Source organism: Chenopodium quinoa, unplaced genomic scaffold (genome assembly GCF_001683475.1).
Source record: "Chenopodium quinoa cultivar QQ74 unplaced genomic scaffold, ASM168347v1, whole genome shotgun sequence".
Taxonomy (NCBI): Eukaryota; Viridiplantae; Streptophyta; class Magnoliopsida; order Caryophyllales; family Amaranthaceae; genus Chenopodium; species Chenopodium quinoa.
The window spans coordinates 400,605-422,480 of record NW_018742914.1 but is presented as its reverse complement, the minus strand read 5'-3'; the positions used below and the strand labels follow the sequence as shown (position 1 = coordinate 422,480).

At 34.5% G+C, this 21,876-nt stretch overlaps 1 protein-coding gene and 1 long non-coding RNA gene across 2 annotated transcripts; both read left to right on the top strand.

Annotated features, from left to right (window-relative positions):
* Positions 1-14,440: 14,440 nt before the first annotated feature.
* On the top strand, positions 14,441-18,145 carry LOC110727812. The gene is made up of 4 exons (XR_002512573.1): positions 14,441-14,915; positions 16,043-16,195; positions 16,998-17,144; positions 17,818-18,145. It is a non-coding gene; the product is annotated as an uncharacterized LOC110727812 (long non-coding RNA).
* Positions 18,146-19,205: 1,060 nt separating this feature from the next.
* Positions 19,206-20,498, top strand: LOC110728259 (protein FAR1-RELATED SEQUENCE 5-like). Its single transcript, XM_021907933.1, has 2 exons — positions 19,206-19,389; positions 19,498-20,498. The coding sequence occupies exons 1-2, from the start codon at positions 19,206-19,208 to the stop codon at positions 20,496-20,498; spliced, it is 1,185 nt and encodes a 394-aa protein (XP_021763625.1).
* The last annotated feature ends 1,378 nt before the right edge of the window (positions 20,499-21,876 follow it).

Here is a 21,876-nt window from a genome sequence, read left to right as displayed (position 1 = left end):
CCTTTAAATAATTGAGAGTTCTTCTTCCTCTGTTTTTCATTTTTCCAAGAATCCTCCTCCCACTCTTCCAGTTCCCGGAAGGAAGGAAGCTTCCCACCGTCATGGTCTAACTTCCTCCGCTGATGCCGGGTATGCGGAGGAGTTCGATCACGAGGCGGTGGCATATTCTGTGCCCTCATTGCCTCCATGAGTACTGCCAGCGCTCTTGCCACCTCTTCCGAACTGGGCCCCGTCAAAGGGGTCCCCGGCCGAGTGTGGGCATGAGGCCGTGCAGCCGATGGTTGGCTTCGGGACACTGAATATGTCCTATGATCAGACTGACCCCTGCTAGACCGAGAGTGGTCCGGCCTATATTGAGAGTCATGCATTATAGGAGATAGGGAATCCTCCTTGTGTGATCCTCCCCCCGAGCCGGCACCCTTGGGAGAGTTCCGGTCCGGCGTGGGCGATGGTGTAGGGGTTTTAGGCTTTTCGCCCGCTCCTTGACGGAGGCTTTTGCTCTTGCGGTTCTTAGCCATGGCTGCTAAGATAATTGCAAGATGATCTTGGTTAGGAATTTGGCTTAAAGATTTTTGAAAGTCTTCCCCACAGACGGCGCCAAATTGTTTCGGTTGAAAACAATGGGACCTTGCCGAAGGTCCACTGAAATGGAGAAGACTGGATTCGATCCAAGCTGTGTTGGGCCGAAGGTTTCCTGCACAGTGAACACACGTAAACTAGCCTCGGGGGTGTTTCCGAGGAAGGCCCCTCCGATGCTAAAGTCAGTACAATGTGTAAAAAGGAAGACACTATGCAAGAGAGTTTGTAGCTTGAGGCTTTTGTGGAGTATTTCTCAATGCAAGAATGAGCATATGAATTGGAATAATCAGTGTATGAGATCATGTAGGTGATAATGTATGTGATGTCCCCTTGAATGTGTTAATATGAGGGCTTTTATACCTCATCATACTTGGAGAGGTTGGGCTTTAGCCCAATTGGCTTACTTTGTGGGCTGACTTTTGACTTTTGAGCAATTGGAGAGTTGAACCTTGACCTTGGGCTTTTAATTGGATCATTTAGTGCTCAGGCCCAATTTTGACTAAATTGGACCCAAACACCATGGATTAGATCAGGAGATAGTAATAACCCAGTTTCTCCTTAGAGATGCGTTAGTTTTGGAGGAACTGGTCATATGCTTAGCCCGAAAGCCAAATCCATATCAGATGTTTATCGAGAACACATTGAAGAATTTACCAAAAGCCTCAATCACCTGTTCGATTCAAGTATTATGATCAGCATGGTCCATGTTAACTTCTATTCATTCTTACCTACAAGTTATCTTAGTTTGGTTGTATTTTTATTTAATAACTAACTATTGTTAAATGATTTACTTATGTGAAGGCGGGGTAATTCTTACCCTTGAACTGTGCTAGGATTGAGCCCAACACATATCGTCTATGTTTGATAAATTATAGTCATTATTAAAATTAATATACTACCTCCGGTCCAATTTAGTTGCAACTTTGGGGGGGTTTGCGGAGGCCGAGGCAAAATTTCCTAAGCATGTTTAATGAAAGATAAGGGTATACAATTAAGTATTAATCAAGTAATAAAAAAAAAAAAACAAATTCAACCCAATTTTTAAAAAGAAACCCACCTCCACCAACCCAGCCATGACCACCAGCCCACCACCACCAACCCAGCCACGACCACCAAACCACCGACCCCAGAAACCCAACGACCCCCAACCCACCGATTCCACCAGCCACGACCACCAGAAACCCACCGACCCTCGAACCCACCGACACAGAAACCACCAACCCAGCACACCGGAACCACCAACACCGAAACACCAACCCCGAAACCCACCAATTTGAAACCCACCAACCCCTACCCACCGATTAAAAAACCACCAAGCCCGACCCACCGATTTGAAACCACAAACCACTGATTAGAAACCTCAACCCGCCGATCTTAAACCACGAGGAAGGAGAGGAGAGAAAAACCGCCGATTCACGCTCAATTCTTCGCCGTGAAACTTTGGAGCTCGCCGGAAATTGCCTCAATTGGACTCGATCAAGCTAATTAGATCATAGAGGAGTGGAGAGAGAAATCGTCTCAATTGGAACTCGCCGAAAATCACCTCAAGAGGAGAGAGAAAAAAATTGGGGATGAGGAAGATTATGTACAATTTGATGAATAATGGTGGTGAGGAGGAAGATGAAGGAGGGTGAAGGTGGCTGGAATTTGTTTCGGTGGCTAAGGGGTTGATTTTGGTGAAAATAGATAACTAAATTAATGTTAGGGTTTAAGGTAATAAGATAAAATCAGTTTTGTAATTAGGGTGTTTTAAAAACAGTCAGGGTAAAATGGTAATTTTACTACTAAAAAGTTATTTAAAAAGGAAAGATATGGGAAAGTTGCAAGTAATGTGGACCGGCCCTAAAAGGAAATAGTTGCAACTAAATTGGACCGGAGGTGGTAGTTTATGATTGGCTTAGCCTTTTAGTAATCATTCGCATTCAAAGTCGTGAAGAAGTAATTTGCAAATGAAAGCAATTATTTAAAAGAATTTGTTGGAAGTGTCTCTTTCGATGTTGAAACACGAAATTTCTTACTCTTTTTACCTGCTACGGAGTAGCTAGCAAGCTCAACAATGGAAATTGTGCATTATATACTACCTCCGTAACATATTATGTGCAACGATTAGACATTTTTTCTATCTACTTTATGTCAAATCGTTGCAAATAATATGTAACGGAGGTAGTATGTTAACATGTATGTAAATATGGAATAGACAAGGCAACAACTTGGAGGATAACACCAATCTTGTAATGATTAGAAGAAAATAATGAGGTTAGGTTACAATGTGAGGCATAATGGTGCTTAAACCAACCTTTACTCCTTTCTCATCTTTAAACTCTTTCAATTCACCCACTTTTGGTTTTGGCATACATTAATGAATTTTTCCAAATTGTTTCGCTTCTAATTTTTTGCATTAGTACCCTCCATTGTGAGATGACTTCTTAATGTTCTTTTTGCCTTGAATAATTTTTATTTTTTTTATTATTTTTTTTTTGGGCATGGACGATAGTTTAACATTAAAGTACGTAGTAATTTTTTATTTTTTTTTTCTCATATTCAAAAATAAAAATTCTATAGAGCTGTCAAATTGGATATTCGTTTATTGCTCAAGGGTGAGGATTATTTTAGTGAAGAAAAAACCTCCATGTTATGCCTATTCAAAGCTGTATCCCGTGTGTGAGGGTCTGATTCAGAGATTTGGCTTCAGTAGAGTTTGTTCTTAACATCACAGTTGTCAATTATATTCACCATCTCTGGGTTCATGGCAAGCCACCTGTTTTGAGTAGCCAAGCTACCATCACAGATGTTAGAGTAGCCTCCCTCCGCAAAAATAATGCCGAGTGGGATATTGATGCCTGCAAACTTTGTTTTGATGAGGAGACTAAAGTCGAGAATGGAACATAAGGCGGGTTCTGGTATCATGGCAGCTAAAGATGATGACCTTGCAGCTGATTCCGAGTAAGAACAAATCTGCCGCCCAGGCTTCGAATCAAGGCAGGTTAGCAGGGAAGCACACCAACAGAGTAAGTGTTACATTTTAACTGCAGGAAGTGGTGTTTGCAGGCCTACTATTCTGGACATCAGGCAAACAAAAATCGAGGATGGTGGTGGATACTTAGAACTACTGCAGATGTCATTAAAGAGGGAGAGGGATCCTTGCAACCAGCAGATAGTTTCATGCATGTTGGCAACGATTTTCAAGGGAGTCAAAGAAGCGGTGAAACTGCATTTGTGGCATTTACAAATTTCTATCCCTGACAGAAGACTTCTTAAATGGTTGCAGGGAGATTATACAAGAGCTCAACATGCAAGAATGCATCTTCGAAACATTGCAGATTTACTGTTAAACTTTCATTGTGTTAGTATTTGTATTGTTACTGGGGATCAACTCTCCTTTTTCAGCTGTCAAAAACAAAAAAAAAAAAAAAAAAAAAAAAAAACAATTGTCATTTATACAGTTATACTATATTGGGATTATTGTAAATTTAAAACATGTCATAAATATTAATAGAACTTGATGGTGGTTAGATTTCCAAACCTATACTTCCTCCGTTTTTTTTTCATATTGCAATGTTGGGAAAATTACTCTTATGCCTTACAAACATTTTTTTAACACTTAGAATGGAGTGAGGGACATAGAAAAGACAGATTACGCAAAGTAAAAGGCACCGCAGAATGAAAATTTAGGCAGTTGTTTAATTGCACAAATTTGAACATTTAATGAAATGCATTCACAAATTTAAACATCTAATGAAATGCATTCACAAACTTATCACTAGCGAAGCTTCTACCGTAGTCGTCGACTACGGACGACTACAATAAGAGATTAAATCTGAACCATCGATATAGTTTGTTGCTTAATCTTAGCCTTTGAATGTTACATTTTTTAAAAAATAAAAAACCTAATTTTCACATCATTTAAGTCATGACAAGTCATCGACCAGTCAGCAAAGAGTTGTTTGGTTACTAACTTTTAGAGGGTAATTTTTTTTTCCAAGTTATAATAATATAATTTATAAATAACCAACCAAATTTGAAATAAGTCGTCCAATATAAATTAAAGAAAAAAAAACATTTGTACAACTACATCCCATTTTGACTGCTTCAACCATCTTCAATTGCACACTTCATCTTCAACCTTCATTATTCAACCATTACACAACAATAAATTACCAAAGTATATAAGAAATCAATAAGAATAAAGTATACTCATCACATTTATGCTTCAAATTTATTTATTTATTATTTTTATTTTTTTTGGAATTTGTAATCTACTTAATTATCTGTATAAAAAAATAGTTTGATTTCAGATTTTATTTTATAATTTTGGAATTAATTGTTACTTTGTTAGAAGTGGTATGATTTATTTTGTGGTATAATTTTGATTAGGAAAATTTGGATTTTGGTACCTCGAAAATGGGGGTAATTGAATTTTAGTACCCATCTAAAATTTTATTTTAAATTGGTACCTCAAAAATGACTAAACTATAGATATCAGTACCTCCGTTAGCATTCTGTCAATTTTGCCGTTAGTGGGTCCCATTATCTAATTATTTAATAATTTAATTTATTAAAAAAAAAAGAAAAAACATTTAATAAAAAAAAATAAAAAAATAATAAAAAAAAAAAAAAAAAAAAACCCCTAATACCACCAGCCACCCATCTTCCCCGCGCCGACGCCACCCCCCCCCCCCAGCCCAGCCTCCCCGCGACGACGCCACCCAACACACCACCACTCAGCGCACCACCAACGAGCCCAGTACCACCCAACACACCACCACCCAGCGCACCACCAACGAGCCCAGCACCACTACCACCTGCGAACCCAAACCCACAACCCCGAAACCCACGTACCACCACCCACCCCGAAACCCACCACCAAAAACCCAGACCCACAACCCACCAACCTCCACCCCGAAACCGACAACCCACGAACTACAACCCACCACCACCCACCCCAAAACCCATAACCTAAGAACCCAGCCAACAACCCCAAAACCCGCCACCACGAACCCAGACCCACAATCGTCGAACCCACCACCACCCACCTCGAAACCCAATTCCCACAAACCAGACCCACAACCACGAAACCCACCACCCACAACCCCGAAACGCACAACCCACAAACTTAGATCCAACGCCCACAACCCCGAAACTCACAAACCACCAACCAACACCACGGGTGGCGTCGTCGCGGGGAGGCAGGGCTGGTGGGGTGGGGGGGGGGGTGGCGTCGGCGCGGGGAAGGTGGGTGGCTGGTGGTATTAGGGGTTTTTCTTTTTTTTTTTTTTAATTATTTTTTAAGTTTTTTTTTATTAAATGTTTTTTCTTTTTTTTTAATAAATTAAATTATTAAATAATTAGATAATGGGACCCACTAACGGCAAAGTTGACATAATGCTAACGGAGGTACTGATATCTATAGTTTAGTCATTTTTGAGGTACCAATTTAAAATAAAATTTTAGATGGGTACTAAAATTCAATTACCCCCATTTTCGAGGTACCAAAATCCAAATTTTCCTTTTGATTAGTCATATGAATTCGCGAGTAATCATCCGCCATTATTGTACGTTGAAGCTATGTGAAATTGTGAATGGTTTAAGGTTGGAGATGAATAAACGTTAAAATAAAATTAAAATTTTGTTAAAAAAAAAATTAAAAAACTAAAACAAGACGTTTTAAAGGGCGTAATCAAGGTAAATTAATTTATTTATAAGACTTTAATTTAGGCTTAAAAGGCAACAGCCTAACCACCTTAAAACATATCCTAAAGATGTTCTGTAGGTTTTAGTATTATATCATATATTCTCATATCCTTATAAATATATTTAAAAAATATTATATCTTTGTCAAAGTTGCATTTAGATTTAGAATACTAGTACATTGTGAAATTATAATGAGGCAAAAGCTTGTGTTTATTCATCATATGCGGCAGCTTAAATATAATACAAGTACAATCCTAGGCAATCCACCCTAGTATAAAAGATAAGATCAAAGTTTTCCAAAATATATCATATGCCAACTATACAATATATGGTCATATCCTAATATATCATACTTATAAATTTCCATACGCATATTATGTTAATAAAATTTTAAATTCATTAATTATTGTCCATCTTCTTCACGATGTATACAATGTTTCTTATTTTGGGTATACCTAAGTTATATTTGGGCGTACCTAAAACGAAGTGGTTCAATTCTTTTTAAAAAAAAAATTACAAAAGTTTAAGGTTATTTCAGGTAATCACATTCGTTTTTAGTACTCTTGATGACCAGATTTATTGTCACTCTATCTAACCAAGGTTTTATTAACTTATCACGACTCTTATTAAAATTAAAAGACCAATTTTAGATGTTGAAAATAGTTACTCATCCAAAACATTACCTATTACATAACGATTCTTGTTTAGATTAAAAAACACCCTTATCTTAAATTTATTTAGGGATCAAGAAAACATATACTTTAATATAAGTAGTACGTACACAAAGAACACAATTAGGCGGTCCCATACGACTACTAGTTAGTCCCAAAATGCAACGCTACATAAATGTTTGGTTTTATTCGTAGGTCAATTATCGAAATTCATAAACACAAGAATCCTAACAATTTCGCCTATTAACCCTATTGTTTGCAACATATTAACTTTGTGTAGAACAAAACTCACAACCCTTAGAGAATACGTAAATTTCACTTTTAGGTATCCCCAATTTAATTTTTCGTGTACCCAAAATTCGAATCTTATTAGTCAATTAAGATAATTGACAAAGATAAGACATGGTTAAAACATATTAGAGGTGATCAATGGTCGGGCGGGCCGGACCGGGTTTGGGCCGGGTCGAGAGCAAAAAAAGTCATTCCTTGTGTCGGGCCAGGTCGGGCCAAGCTTCAAACCAGAATATATGTGCCCAAACTACCCGGGCCATGCATGCTTTTCGAGCCAATTTCGGGCCGGGTCAAAAAAATTAACTAAAGTGCATAAAATTGATTTTCCTCGTCCGCCCTATTTTTAAAAATCTTTCGGGCTAGGCAGGGCTCGACCCGATTTCGGACGGAAAAGCTGCCCAAAACCCGCCAAAATCGGGTCGGGCTCGACTTGATCAGGTCTAAAACATATACTTAATTGTACGTAGTGCGTAACAATAAGACATTGTTAAAACATATACTTGAATGTACGTAATACGTAACAATAATTTTGGGCGAACTCAAAAGTGGATTTTTTATTAGTTAATGTAAGACTTCTTGATTAAAACATAGATCAAGGTATATAAAATGTTTTTCAATTTGGGTATACCTAAGTTATATTTGGGCATACCTAAGCTATATTTGGGCATACCTAAAACACAATGGTTCAATACTTTTATTAATCAAAATACAGAAATATAAAGTTATTTCGAATAATCAAATCTGTTTTTAGCACTCTTGACTAGATATTACAACTCTATCTAATCAAGATCTCATTAGCTTAATCACAGTTTTTATTGAAATAAAACGACTTATTTCACCTATTAAATAACTATTCTTGTTTAGATTGAGATCCACTTATCTTAAATTAATTTAGGTATATGCGAAAATATATACAATACTTGTGAATGTAATTAGTAGTATGTAACAAAGAACAAAATTAGGCGGTCCCAAGTAAACAACAGCTAGTTAGTCCTAAAATAAATCGCTAAAGATTAGTTTGCTTTTAATCGAAGGATAGTTTTCAATATTCATACACACAAGAATCCTATCAATTTCGATTATTAGTCCAATTGTTCGCAACAGATTAATTTTGTAAAGAAAAAAACTCATGACCCCTACAACATAAATAATTTTTTTTTAGATATCCTCAATTGGATTTTAGGCATACGCAAAATTCGAATGTCATAATTAGTCAATTAGGACGATTGACAAAGATAAGAATTGAATAACACATAGGGCCTGTTCCGATTTATTGAAAATAACTTAACAGAATGGAGCTGAACAAAACACGCCCATAGATTATGATATAAAATGTTTCCCATTTTGGGTATAGTTAAGTTATATTTGGACGTATTACCTAAAACGAAGTGGTTCAGTTCCATTTCCTTTTTCTTTCTTTTTCATTATTTTTTTTACAAATTATAGAAATTTATTAATATTTCGTATAATCACATCCATTTTAGTACTCTTGACTAGATTTAGGCCCTGTTCTCTTCACCTTAAAAAAAATAATATTAAGTAAAAATAATTTCAGTTCAGTAAAAATAATTTTAGTTCAGTACAAAAAAGTTCATTTCAGTAAAATTCAGTTTTCTTAAAGAAGAATTATAATAGAAAATCAGTAAAAATAATTTCAGTTCAGCAAAATAATTTCAGTTCAGTAAAATTAATTTAAGTACAGTAAAAATAATTGAAGTTCAGCAAAAATAATTTCAGTTCAGTAAAAATAATTTCAGTTCAGCAAAATTAAGGTGAATAGAACGGGGCCTTAATGTCACTTTATCCAACCAAGATCTAATTTGCATAATCATGGTTCTTATTATTAAAGTATAAATCCTAAATTTATATACTAAAAATAGTTGCTTGCCCAAAACATTACCTTACACAACGATCCTTGTATAGATTATGATTTTAAATTGGAATAAATAATATAAAAAATAAAATAAAATCATTATATGTAAACTTAAGGGATAATTGGATAGTTCAAAAGTTAGACACCAACATTTTCACTATATCATATACGAAAGTGGTACAAAAAAGGTTAAAAATATTACAAAATTTTTAATTGAACTGTTAAAATTAACAATTTATGTATTTATAATTCTAAATATGAGAAATTCGAGAATTCTATTGTAAATGTCGCATACTGCTATGTAACATTAAAGCAGCGTACTGCAACGACTACTATTAAAATTAATTAAATATATTATTTATTTTTTGTATTTTTTAAACATTTTTAAACTTTAGCTAAGCTAATACACAACAAAAATTGCATAAGATGTTGTATTATTTATTGAATTTATTAGACTGTTCGATTGACCTTGGCTAAATATCTTTTAGCATAATCGGATCCTAAACATGTATTCCTTTGTCATTGAAGACATTTATGTAATTTTGCAACTTAACATTTGTTTACTATTAAAGTGATTTCAATTATCCCATAATAATAAAAAAATAAAAAAAAAGTGATTTCAATTATATTGCCTTTTGAGTTATTTCATTTTTTTAAAAAATATTTCATCAATATTTTAAAATTGAAACTAAAAGGCAAGCTATAATTTTATAAGGTCAAAATTACAATAATTATACATTGCAATAATTATGCAACCACTATAATAAGATCAGTCATATTGAGAAAGTTGAGATACACATAGTACATTTTTTTTTACCAAATATGCAAATGTATTCAAGTGAATATGCAAATTATATTTTTGGCTAGTAAATGTAGAATTGAAAAAAAAAACCCCAACAACAACAACATATTTTTTTCTAAAAAATCAGTGTAATAAAAAACTGATTGAAATTATATAAATAAATGATTCTATGAATATTCAAATACGTTAAATACAATTATATATGCTTAAAAAGTATAACATATAATTATTTATAACAGTACAAGTATATTTCAATTTATACGCTAATACGTGGTAAGAATATCCAATTAACATAATTATGAGATTTTAACACAATTTTGTAGGGATTGACATTTTTTTTTGAAAATATTTTAAGTATAGATAAATGAAGATAAAATTTATCAATAAAAAAAATCCTTAATTACGCCTAACTTCCCTCAAAAAAAAAAAAAAAAATCCCTCAATTTCTCAATTTACGCCTAACTAACTACATTTTTTTCCTTTTCTATCTAATTTCCGTTTTTTATTTTATTTTAATTTTTTTTATTTTAGAGATTTAAAGTCCTTCATCAATGGTGATTATGATTAAAAACAACCCATTAAGTACAGTTTTAGACTAATGATTATTGTACATGAACATGATACATGAGTTTTAAATTGCCTTTCTTTTATAAGTTACATTCAAATTAATTATCCTGTGAGAATTGATTTAAATGAACTAACTAATTTGATTTTCAATGATTTAAAAATTTAGGCATGCATAGTTGTGATAATTTGACGTTGCTTTTACAAGTTTTTCATAGATTTTGGTAATTTAATTACCGGATTTATTGTTGAAGGATGAAGGTAAATAATGAAATAAAAAATGGAGGTTCAATGTTAATGTTGACAATTGAGGTTCAATGTTAATGTTGACAATGGAGGTCAATAATAGAGATGAATCACGATAGTAATTAATAATGTTAAAAAAAAAAAATTAAAAAAATCAATTTTAACTAAAAATAAATAAATAATGTGTGTAAAAAAAAAAAAAAAACAATAACCAAACAATCCCTTGTTGACTGTGTAACATATGTGTTGAATTGGACGGCTGGGATTAGACCAATAATGTATCAACAGTTTAGATTTAAATTATTATCGTAGTCGACCATAGTCATCCATAGTCGCCCGTAGTCAACGACTACGCTAGAATTTTTATTATCACTAGATACTGAAACTCTTTACATTCGAAAAAATTCTTATCATCAAACAATCATTAAACCTATGAACAAACACTTAAGGAAATTAACATTCTAAACTAAGAAAAAACCTGGGGTTTTTATTTGTACCTTCAACTATTGTTTTCTTCTGACATTACGAAAAATCTACTCACTAAAAATGCTGCACACTGTACTAAACCTCCATTCCCCTTTCACTGGATCATAGGAGACAAAACTGTATATAACCTGAACAATTTCAAGAGAATTACTGGCGCGCTACCGCCACGTGTTCAAACGTTAAGGCTATTTCAGAAATTAGCAGCGGAAAACTTAAAACAGTTATAAATAAACCTCAAAATCAAAGGATTAAATCAAAATAAATATTACAAGTTGGAACCATTAAGGCCCTTTATCAAAACCCAACAAAAAGTAGTAAGTAAATAAATCCAGTGTTCGAACAAATTCAAACCAAAAGAAATAGTGTCAAATAAAAATCGAGTTAAAATGAACTCAACTTGCGAAAGACATAAACTGCAGTCAACCAACTCTCTACTCAAAATCCCACAACCCTGATGAATGATGCATGTGTAAGAAACTGTGGTTATTCTGCTCTCCAATATTACAAGTGTAAAAATTGGATCGTCACAGGGAAAGGCGAAGGCCATGACCAAAGAAGGACACACACAAAAGCACGCAATCAGCAAATCTGAGTACATACAAGCTGCGAAATAATTTAAGAAATGCCAAACATGCTACTAATAATCAAACATATGCATCATTAAATAATAAACTCAACATATGACTCAAATATCCAATTTATTAAGACTTCACTAGTTAATAGTAGCTAACTCATTTCAATTTACTCATTGGATTTAGCAATAGACAAGGTTGTCCAATCCATGTCCCATTTGGAACATCAATAAAGAAAAACGCCATGCCTCCTTTCAGAAACATCAATAAACATCCAACAACCACGGGCACGACTCCGTGACCGTAGTTAGTATGAGATCTCACCTAACTCCTAGTTTTAAGAAAAATATTTGAAATAAGAGACTCGTAGATCAGACGGCCTCGAGAAAAGTCCACGGCTAATACCCCATGTACCCCAACCCCTGATTGTCATTACTCCAGATGTGCAGCAATCCAGAGTTTTATTGCTCATCCATCTTGCACTTTACGTGATTTACTGGTTTAAACTTGGTGATGACTCATATGCATAATAATACAAACATTCCAAACACAATTAAATCAAGCAAGGCAAGTTTCCGATTTCAATTCTTGATTTATTAGTGACAAAACAACATTTATTATTTATTCCTTTACTACCTTGGTGTAGAAACACCTTGAGTGCATAAGGCACCCCAAATTCTTAACCTTATCTTATAAGACTTGAATCTTTCCTTTACTCATCCTACTTCATTAATCATGAATGAGTAATAAATAAATCATTTCACCAATCACATACCTTTGCCTCTAAGCGCACCTTGCATAATTAGAGCATAACCAATAATTGCAATAAGGAATAGTGCACATCAAATGAAATTCACAGTGTATAACCAAACAATTTAACCCAGTCATCCCTATACATGATACTAAGTTCTCGGTCCGTTCTTAAATATGCACCTAAAAGCAAGGTTTTGTAACTTGTATGTACCTTGAGTAAACAATTCGATTGGCCACTTTAGAAACTAGAAGTCGCTTTCTACAAAGTCCTCTCCTAAAGCAAACAATGAGAAATAAATCATCAAGCCATTAAATTTACAGCAATACTAAAGCATTTTAAAACCTCTCAAACCATTAAAATAAAGCCTTTAAATTGTTCCCATTAGTCAAAATTAGTAGTACAACATCCCAACTACAAGTTTATGTGTTAAAATTATGAAAATAGTGTATAATACAAAATTACAGCAAGTTTATCTTAATAATACATGCTGAAAATTCGTTTTATCATTAGTTTTTGTAATTCAAATAATTTATACTTAGAATATTGCATAAATATTTGTTTAAATCATATAGAAGCATTCTAAAACCTTATTTTTGGCTCAAAACTAATAAATATCAGATTATATCAAATCTGAAAATTAATTTAAATTATAAATTTCAAACCTTTAAAGATTTACATTAACAATTCAATGATTAGAATAGTGTATTACACCTTAAACCTTAAAACCCTTCAAATAAACAACATAAAACTCAAATTTTACAATATATAAAATCTGAAAATTGATTACAACCAAAATAATCATACTTTGACATAATTTAAACATAGAATAATTAAGTAACTTGCTTAGTACGTTATTAAGCCTTAAAACATGAAAAATCAACACTTTAAACCCTAAATTCAGACATACCCAAATCTGAAAATTAATATAATAATTTAAATATACTAAAACCCATAAATTTATAATCTTTTATAAACTAGGTACATAATCAAACCATAATAATGTAATTTAGAACAAAGTTTTTAATTAAAGCTTGAATCTTTAGACATTCCAATTAATATTATAAAGCAATAAAAAAAATAAAGGAAAAGGGGAAGAGAGGTGGCGAACTGCGGTGGTCGGCAGCCGGTGAGGGTGGCGGTGCAGGTGGCGGCTAGGCGGCGGTGTCAGCTTCGAGAATATTTTTTTTTTGTTCTGCTGGAATCGTGAAGAGGGAGGAAGAAGAAAGTGAGGTTTCTTTTTTTCTTTTTCTGAACTGCTATTCGTCGCTTCCATTTTACCGGGTAACGCTCCCTTTTTGACTTGAATGGACAACTATTCCCTTTATGCAATTTGTGTTATAAAAAAGACCTTGTTCCCCATTTGGACACATTACATGAAACGGTCCCCTCACATTACGACCTTGCTATCCCGAGCCTCCCAAAATTGGTCCCCACGACCTTAAAACCAAATAATTAATCGTGAAATTTTTCGACGGGTCTTGGGTCATGGACGGCGAGTGGACATTCGTACGCCGGAGAATGCGTCGGAACAATCTGTAAGTTTTTTATTTTCTGCAAATAGGACATCCGCCTAAAATATCTGGATGTCCTAGGTACATCTGCCTAAAATTTCCGGATGTACCATGGAACATCCGGAAATTTCAAGCGAAAGTAGGGATCCGCCTGAAAAATCCGGATCTTCCATGATACGCGCCCATATCTACTACGAATACCTTAGTTTCTCGACGCTTTTGCCTCGACGCTGAGCATAAGGTGTCAGCATAAAATTTAAGGTTCCGTTTTTTTTGCGACGCTTTTCTAAGACGAAATTGTGTCTGGTCGGTGAAAAGCGTCGATAAATCATATGCACGTGACTAAATAGCAGCCTGATGGTCCTGATAGTTCAGATTAGAAGTTTATGAGTAATTTTTATAAAGCAGGGTTATAAAAAAATACGCAATAAAAAATTAAAACCTCTCGCTCCCACTCGCCGCCATAGATCTAGCTCCCAAAACCCAACTTCTGTGCTCCGTATCATCCATCATAATCTTCAGTTCTCAAACAATCTCATCTCTTAATGGCCCTTGAATTTTAGAGATTTTGCTTTTAAAATGTGGAAAATTATTCCTTGTTGTTTTTCTCAATTCCTGGTAATGTTCTCATAAATTTCCTTGCTGTTATGCAGATTTATTGTTCAAATTAGGTTTTTATATTGATTTATTGTGGTGAAATTGTCTTCAATTATCAGTTATTGTATATATTCGGTCATTATTAGTATCAAATCAAAGGCTGGATTGATTAATTCAATTGTTATGTTGGTGTCGATTATTTTTCTATGTTTCGCACTGCCGCCACCCTCACCTCCCGCACTCGCACCCGCACCAGCATCAACGCCACCACATGTGCCGTAAGTCCTCTTACCTACTATCAATAGTTTCTACCATGGTTAAGTGAAAATGGAGAATTACTTGCTAATTTTTTTTTTTTACAATTGTTTCTGTTTTGGTTGATTTATAATGGAGGATTACTTGCTTATATTTACTTTCTGTTTAGATGAATTGGTAATGGAGGTTTTCTTGAATTTAATTATTTTTGTCTTGGTTAATTGATAATGGAAGATGATTTTAGCTTCATTTATACTATAATAACTTAATGGTATAATTCTTAAGGTAAATATGTATTACGGGTAACAATATATGAATGGAGGGTTGTGATTATCTCAACTACAAGATTCGAATGCTGAAAATGGAGTTAGTATTAAGTTTGATTTTTTAAATTTAGATTGTTTATTTAGTTGAGTTGAGAGATGGAGGTAAACTACTCTAATATTGATGATTATCAAATTAAATAGATAAACTGTACATTAATTTGGGAAAGAAAGAGTTTAAATGGTAGCATTTTCCTGACGATTCCACCTTTTTGGCCTTCCTTAGGCGCAAACCTTTCAATTTCATGATATCCTTTTGAATTACTTTTATGATTTTTGATGAGTTATGAGGCTTGTATTCTTAGCAGGAACTGAATTTTAAAAGTATGATGGTAAAAAATTTAAATTTTTTAATTACAGATTTGATTATAGGAATAATATAGTTTTTAAGCTAGTTGTTGAGGTTTTGGTATAAATTAAAGTAGAATAAGATACCTAATCTGAACAACCTCTTGTTTACCATAATCAATCAAAACCTGTTTTCAACAAGCATCATATGGCATCACAAAGTGGAGGATTTTATGGCCCATATGATCTTGATGCAGATATCTATAAAGCCATAAAGGTGTGGACAACAAATTATTTGTCTCTGTTTCGTGGAAAAAAAATTTGACCCGCAGAAGTTGGATTATCTCGAACAAATTATCAACATCTTTCAAGTACCCTTGTCTTATTAAGCTAAGGTTCCTCTAATGAACGAGTCAGAGTAGTTAAAATACAGGCAGTATGATCTTTAGGAAGGCAGTATGATCTTTAGGAAGAATTCTCAATGATATTTAGGAAGAATTCTCAATGAACCTGGTCTTTTCTCCCTGGCATATATGCAGGAGATAGGCCAACTTGGAGGACTCCTTACCACCCTTGGAGGGTCAAGGTTTTAGCCCAAGGGTGTTCCAACCCTTATTCGCTGGGAGATGCTTCTGCTACGCGTTTGGAAGACCAGGAGGCTCACGTTGAATCCAATATTAGTGCCCTTCTCGGTGAGTCTAAAAGTGATCAAATGTACTTTGTTTAGTTGTAGTTGCAAATTTTTTTAAGCTAGTCTGAAATAATAAACATGCTTAGGTAATAGTTGTAGTCTTAAAAAAAACATAACTTATGTCTGGTTATTAGCTATTCTACTGAGTAATGTTGTTACTAGTTAATAAATGTTTAGAATTTCCATTTTATCCTACCTTTATACTGTATGTATTGATCATAAAATACTTGTTATTTATGAAAATCAAACTGTCTTTTGGGTAGCAACATTTTCTTCTACATTTACTTTTTGTGGGAGGTCGTATCTGTTTATATCTGGTTGTGTTGGTGTTTTATAGTGAGAAGAGAAACCATAGCTTGGAGTTTTTTTAGATTTGTCGCTGCTTTATATTGTTGCTGCTGTTATTTTATCGTTGTCTAGTAGCTGTAGTTCTGTTTGTCCCAAAAATTAAAGACCTGCAGTCGTTTTTAGCCTCTAGTCCCTTCATGAAAGTTATAGATCTCAAAGTGTTATCCAACCTAGGCTCAAGAATTTCTCAATTTGGAATTTTGTGCTAGGAGTTATACCTTCTGGAACTTTTCTGAGGTCTGCTGACTTGATTCTATCGCTGCGGGATTGTTATTTTTACTTGACGCTTGTGTGGGTTGTTGCGTTGAGTTGGGTGGGCTTGCTAAAATGAATACTCTAGCTTTTCTTATTTGTTTTAGTCTATTTTTCCTCTAGTTAATTATATATAACTGTAATTTAAAGAAGAACTATGGTTGTGTTCTTGCATTGAAATGCTTGATTTTGGTGCTTTACAGAATATGAAGTGACTTAACAGGGAAAGGATTCGTTAGTCGTTACATACACTGAGGCAATTTATCAGCAAGAGGTATAAAGAGTAAGAGGAATTTTTCAGTAAGAGGTCAAAAGAGCAAGAGGTGGCTCCTTACTTGGGTTCTTCACAGGTTATCAATCCCCAACAATAATTATTGTTTCATATAAATTCCCATTGTTAGAAAACGTTTCTGGTTGATTACTATTTTCTGATTATCACATATGCACACTCATATATATAAGCTCGCTATACTTTCCACAACTTCACAAGTAAACTAGTTCTTTATTGAACACACACTGACAAGGTAAAGGTAGTAATATAGTAGTTTTGCCATCATATCCTTATTAATTACTATTAAAATATTTATTGAACTAAATATTGACTATATGATTTGGTTGATGCAATACCATGTCCGCTATATGTATACATAATGTTCAAGTAAGAAGATTTTGAACTGATCCATGTAAGAGGGGATTAACCGTTTAAGTGCAACATATGCCCCCTATGGTTGCTCTGAAGCTAGTGCTATCTATTATATTTTACTACTGTTTTCTATTGAGTTGTGCGGTTTTCTGTCTTCTTTATATAGTTTTATCAAAAACTTTGTTTACTCAGACTTGGATATGAGTGTCTGGCCGTACTAAAGTTTCAGGTGTGAAACTACAACTTTCCCTCTCTTAATTATCCCCCTAGATTCCCTCTCTCAATTAAAAAGAAATGTATCTTATGCATCTGCTCATCGCAGTTTTCATGTGTTGTGATTCTTATTTCTTCAAACTGTTTATGTTCTTCTGTCATCCCAGGCTACACCCTAAACCACTAGTTCCTGCCAATGATCCAGAAATATCAAAGGGTGTATTGTGAATTCAAGCCCAACAGTGATTGCTCACAATGTGAACTTTGTTTTATGCCCCCTTGCAATCAGATTAAGGAGCAGCTAAATTGGAGATTAATAGAGGTTTTTTCGTGATGAAATGAGTAGATTTGTTCCACTACAACTAGTCACGAATGAAGTATAAGTTGGAAACATATCTTTTGTAATAGAGAACTCATTACTATGAGATATTGTACATGTACTATATTTTATATATTATATGCAATCAAAAAAATTTGGCCTAATTTTGTTGTGTATATATTGGTTATAATAGTTTCAGTTTGAAATATGTTTTTTCTTTTTTGGTAAATATAAAGAATATGGACTAGAAAAAGCATTTCCAGCAAAAAAAAAATGTATAGGAAAACAAGCGTCGCCAAATTACTCTGCATCATATATATTTAAATTATTGATACAAAAAAGCGTCGCCAATTTTAAGATTCTAAGACATAAAAAAGCATCACTAAAATTGAGAAATTGCGCCAAGTACTTCAAATTTCGACGCTTCGTATAAAAATTTAGACACTATAAAGCGTCGAGATTTGCAACGCTTTTTTATGACAACAAATTTTCTCGACTCACCTTTTCTCGACACGTTTTTGAAGCGTCGAAAATTAAATTTGCGACGATTTTAGCGTCGAAAAAACGCCCTAAAAGCGTCCAAAAAGGACGGATTTTCTAGTAGTTATACATCCGGAAATTTTAGGCGGAAGTTCCTAGGGACATCCGGATATTTTAGGCAGATGTCCCTGTTTATATATATATTTTTTAAAATGTTAAGTACGTTTTTTTTTAATGTTAATTAAGTTTGTTTTTTTTTTCCTGGTCTTGTGATTATTGTTGTGATTTAGTATTTGATAATTAATGTAATTTTTTTTATTAATATGATTATTAGTAATATGATTTTTTTTTGTTACATTATTATTATTATTATTTATATTATTATTATTATTGAAAATATTATTATTTTTATTATTATTATTATTATTATTATTATTATTATTATTATTATTATTATTATTTAGTAATTAATGTTATGGTATTATTGTTTTGTATTTTTTGTTATAATTGTTTATTATTATTTTTAATATTATTATTAATATTGTTATTGTTTTGTATTTGTTGTTATTATTATTATTATTATTAGTATTGTTATTATTATTATTATTATTAGTATTGTTATTATTATTATTATTACTATTATTATTATTATTATTATTATTATTATTATTATTATTATTATTATTATTATTATTATTATTATTATTATTATTATTATTTTGACAGAAACCATGTTTTGTTTAATTTGTATAGGATATGGAATCTGAGGAAGGCAGTGACGGTGTGAATTATAGTGGGAATTTTGTCATGGATACATTTTTTCCTACATTTGACGATGCGGTTACATGGGCTGATGGTGTTTCCATAAAATTGAGATTTATATTGGTGAAATCGTCTTATAACAAAACTAGAGATGGTCGGCCGTATCGGTATTTGCGATGTGATCGGTCACGAAGGAGCAAGCCGAAAGATTAGGAGTACGCAATACGGAAGGACACCAAAACCAAAGCTAATGGTTTTCCATTCTACATCAAGATATATTATGAAGTCAGCACCGACAGTTGGAAGATCATTGCGAAAAATGATCACACTGGGACACATAACCACCCAATGATTGTGTACCAAGAGGGTCACCGTAAAGTGAGCGGATTGAGTCCAGGTGCAAAACAGGTTGTGCGGGACATGACAAAGTCCAAGGTTGCTCCCCGTAACATCATGTCCACTATTGCCGAGCAATTTCCTAATGATCATCTAAACATCCGACACATTTACAATTGCCGAAATGACTTTAGGATGGAGATGTCCAAAGGAAGAGGAGTTGTTCAACAATTTCTTCATCTGGCGAGAGTTAGTAAATACATTTACTGGGTCACGAACGATGATCACAACATTTTGCAACATGCACTTATGGTGCACCCGATCATGGTCAACATACTCCGCACATACCCACATGTCATAGGTATGGATTCTACTTATAAGACCAATCGATATAACATGCCTTTCTTTGAGATAGTAGGTGTGACACCGACAAACCAGAATTTTCTAGTTGGATATGTTTTCATGCGCGACGAGTGCACGGCTAGCTATCGGTGGGTGTTGCAGAGATTAAGGGAGTTGATTGGGTTTGATAAAGAGCCATCTGTATTTATTTCAGACCGTGATCTTGGGCTATGTGCGGCTTTGAGAAAAGTCTTTCCAGGGACGTCACATTTACTCTGTCTATGGCACATCAATGGAGATGTGGAGGCTAAGGTGACGAAGATGTTCGAAAACAAGAAGGTTGGTGTCAGTTTTAGAGCTGGGAGATGGTTCAAAATCGTGAATGCAACAACACAGGCGGAGTATGATCATGCTCTAGCTGCCATGCAAGTGAGGTGGGGAAAATATCCGGCAGTGATTCAGTATGTTAAGAGAACATGGCTTTGTCATAAGGAGAAATTTGTGAAATTTTGGACGAACCAGGTTCTTCACTTTGGTAACACCACCAACTGCAGAGTTGAGAGCCAACATTCAGCAGTGAAAACTTGGTTTGAATCATCCACAGGTTAGTTGTATTATTTTATTAGTTGTTCTCGTTGTTACGTAATTGTAATTATAATAAAAAAATTAAAATGTATTTACTAATTAGAATCATTGGCAGGTTCTTTGGATACCGTATAGGCCCGAGTCCATTGTCATATCGGTAATCGCATCATACAAATTCGTAATGACTTGGAGGCATCAAGGTCTGAAATTGGTCAGATGTACAGACAGTTGCCACTGTCACGTATAAATGGCAAAGTGTCTCAACATTTCTTGAAAGAACTGGATAACGAGATGAAAAGGATGCGGGATTTGAGTTACCAGGTCCATGAATGGTGTGGATGTGCTATGCGTGTGACCCATGGTCTTCCATGTGCTTTCCAGATACATGATTCGATAGTTGCACAGACAGGATTGTATAGTAGCCAAATTCATTCTTTCTGGAAGACACTGGTTATTGGTGATGGTGTTAACATTCCTGAAGTGGTTAATGATTCGACCGAGGAGGCTGCACATTTTAGGTCCCTAATTGATGAAGTCATGGAAAGTGACCCGGCCATACGTCAAAATGTAATGCGAATCATCGAAGAGGAGCTACATCCAGATCACACATACCTTGAAGAACCACATATCAACCTCAACACTCGTGGTCGACCGAGGAAAAATGACACCAGGCGTGATTGTAGCTATTTCGAGCATGTGGACCGTCAACACACTCAACGTGGTGGTGACCCAGAACCAGGTAATATTAAAATTCTATATGTAATATTAAAATATGTAAACTTAATACTTGTAGCTTTACTAATAATTTATATTTTAATTTTCTGTTGTAGATCCAAGTGACATTAGTCAATGCAGGTATTTGAACTTGCTTCCAGGCCCAATGTTGCCGTACATTTCGTCTTGGAAGGATGTCATTGGTGATGGGAACTGTGGCTTTCGTTGTGTCGCCGACTTCTTCTTTGGCGATCAAAATTAGTGGTTTGACGCTCGGGAAACAATAGCGAACGAGATCGCTGGTCATCCTGATTTGTACGAACGGATTTACGGGCTTGGGCGACTTTGGATGAACGTAGAGCGTATTCGATGGGATGGTGGGGCTGTCGGGGAGCGGCATTGGATGGTTACAATTCAAGATTTATTTCCTATTGCTACGTGGTTCAACGCAAGGGTGATTTGTCTCGGGGTAGGCCTAGTACCAACTTGCTACTACCCATGCATCACAGTCTTACCGTTGAGGGCACGCAACGGGGTTCGGTCACCGACTCGAGAGTTTGTGATTGCTACAGTTAGTGGATCACATTTCATCCGTCTTGACCTTATACCTGATTCACCTCTCCCGCCGATCGCCGGTTGGTGGACGGAACACAACGAGGATAGTGTTAATGGATGGGATCAACAATAT

Coding starts and splice junctions, on each gene's coding strand:
- LOC110728259 (XM_021907933.1), top strand. CDS start 19,206: ATGGAATCTGAGGAAGGCAGTGACGGTGTGAATTATAGTGGGAATTTT. Junction 19,390..19,497: donor GCCGTATCGGTATTTGCGAT/GTGATCGGTCAC, acceptor TATATTATGAAG/TCAGCACCGACAGTTGGAAG.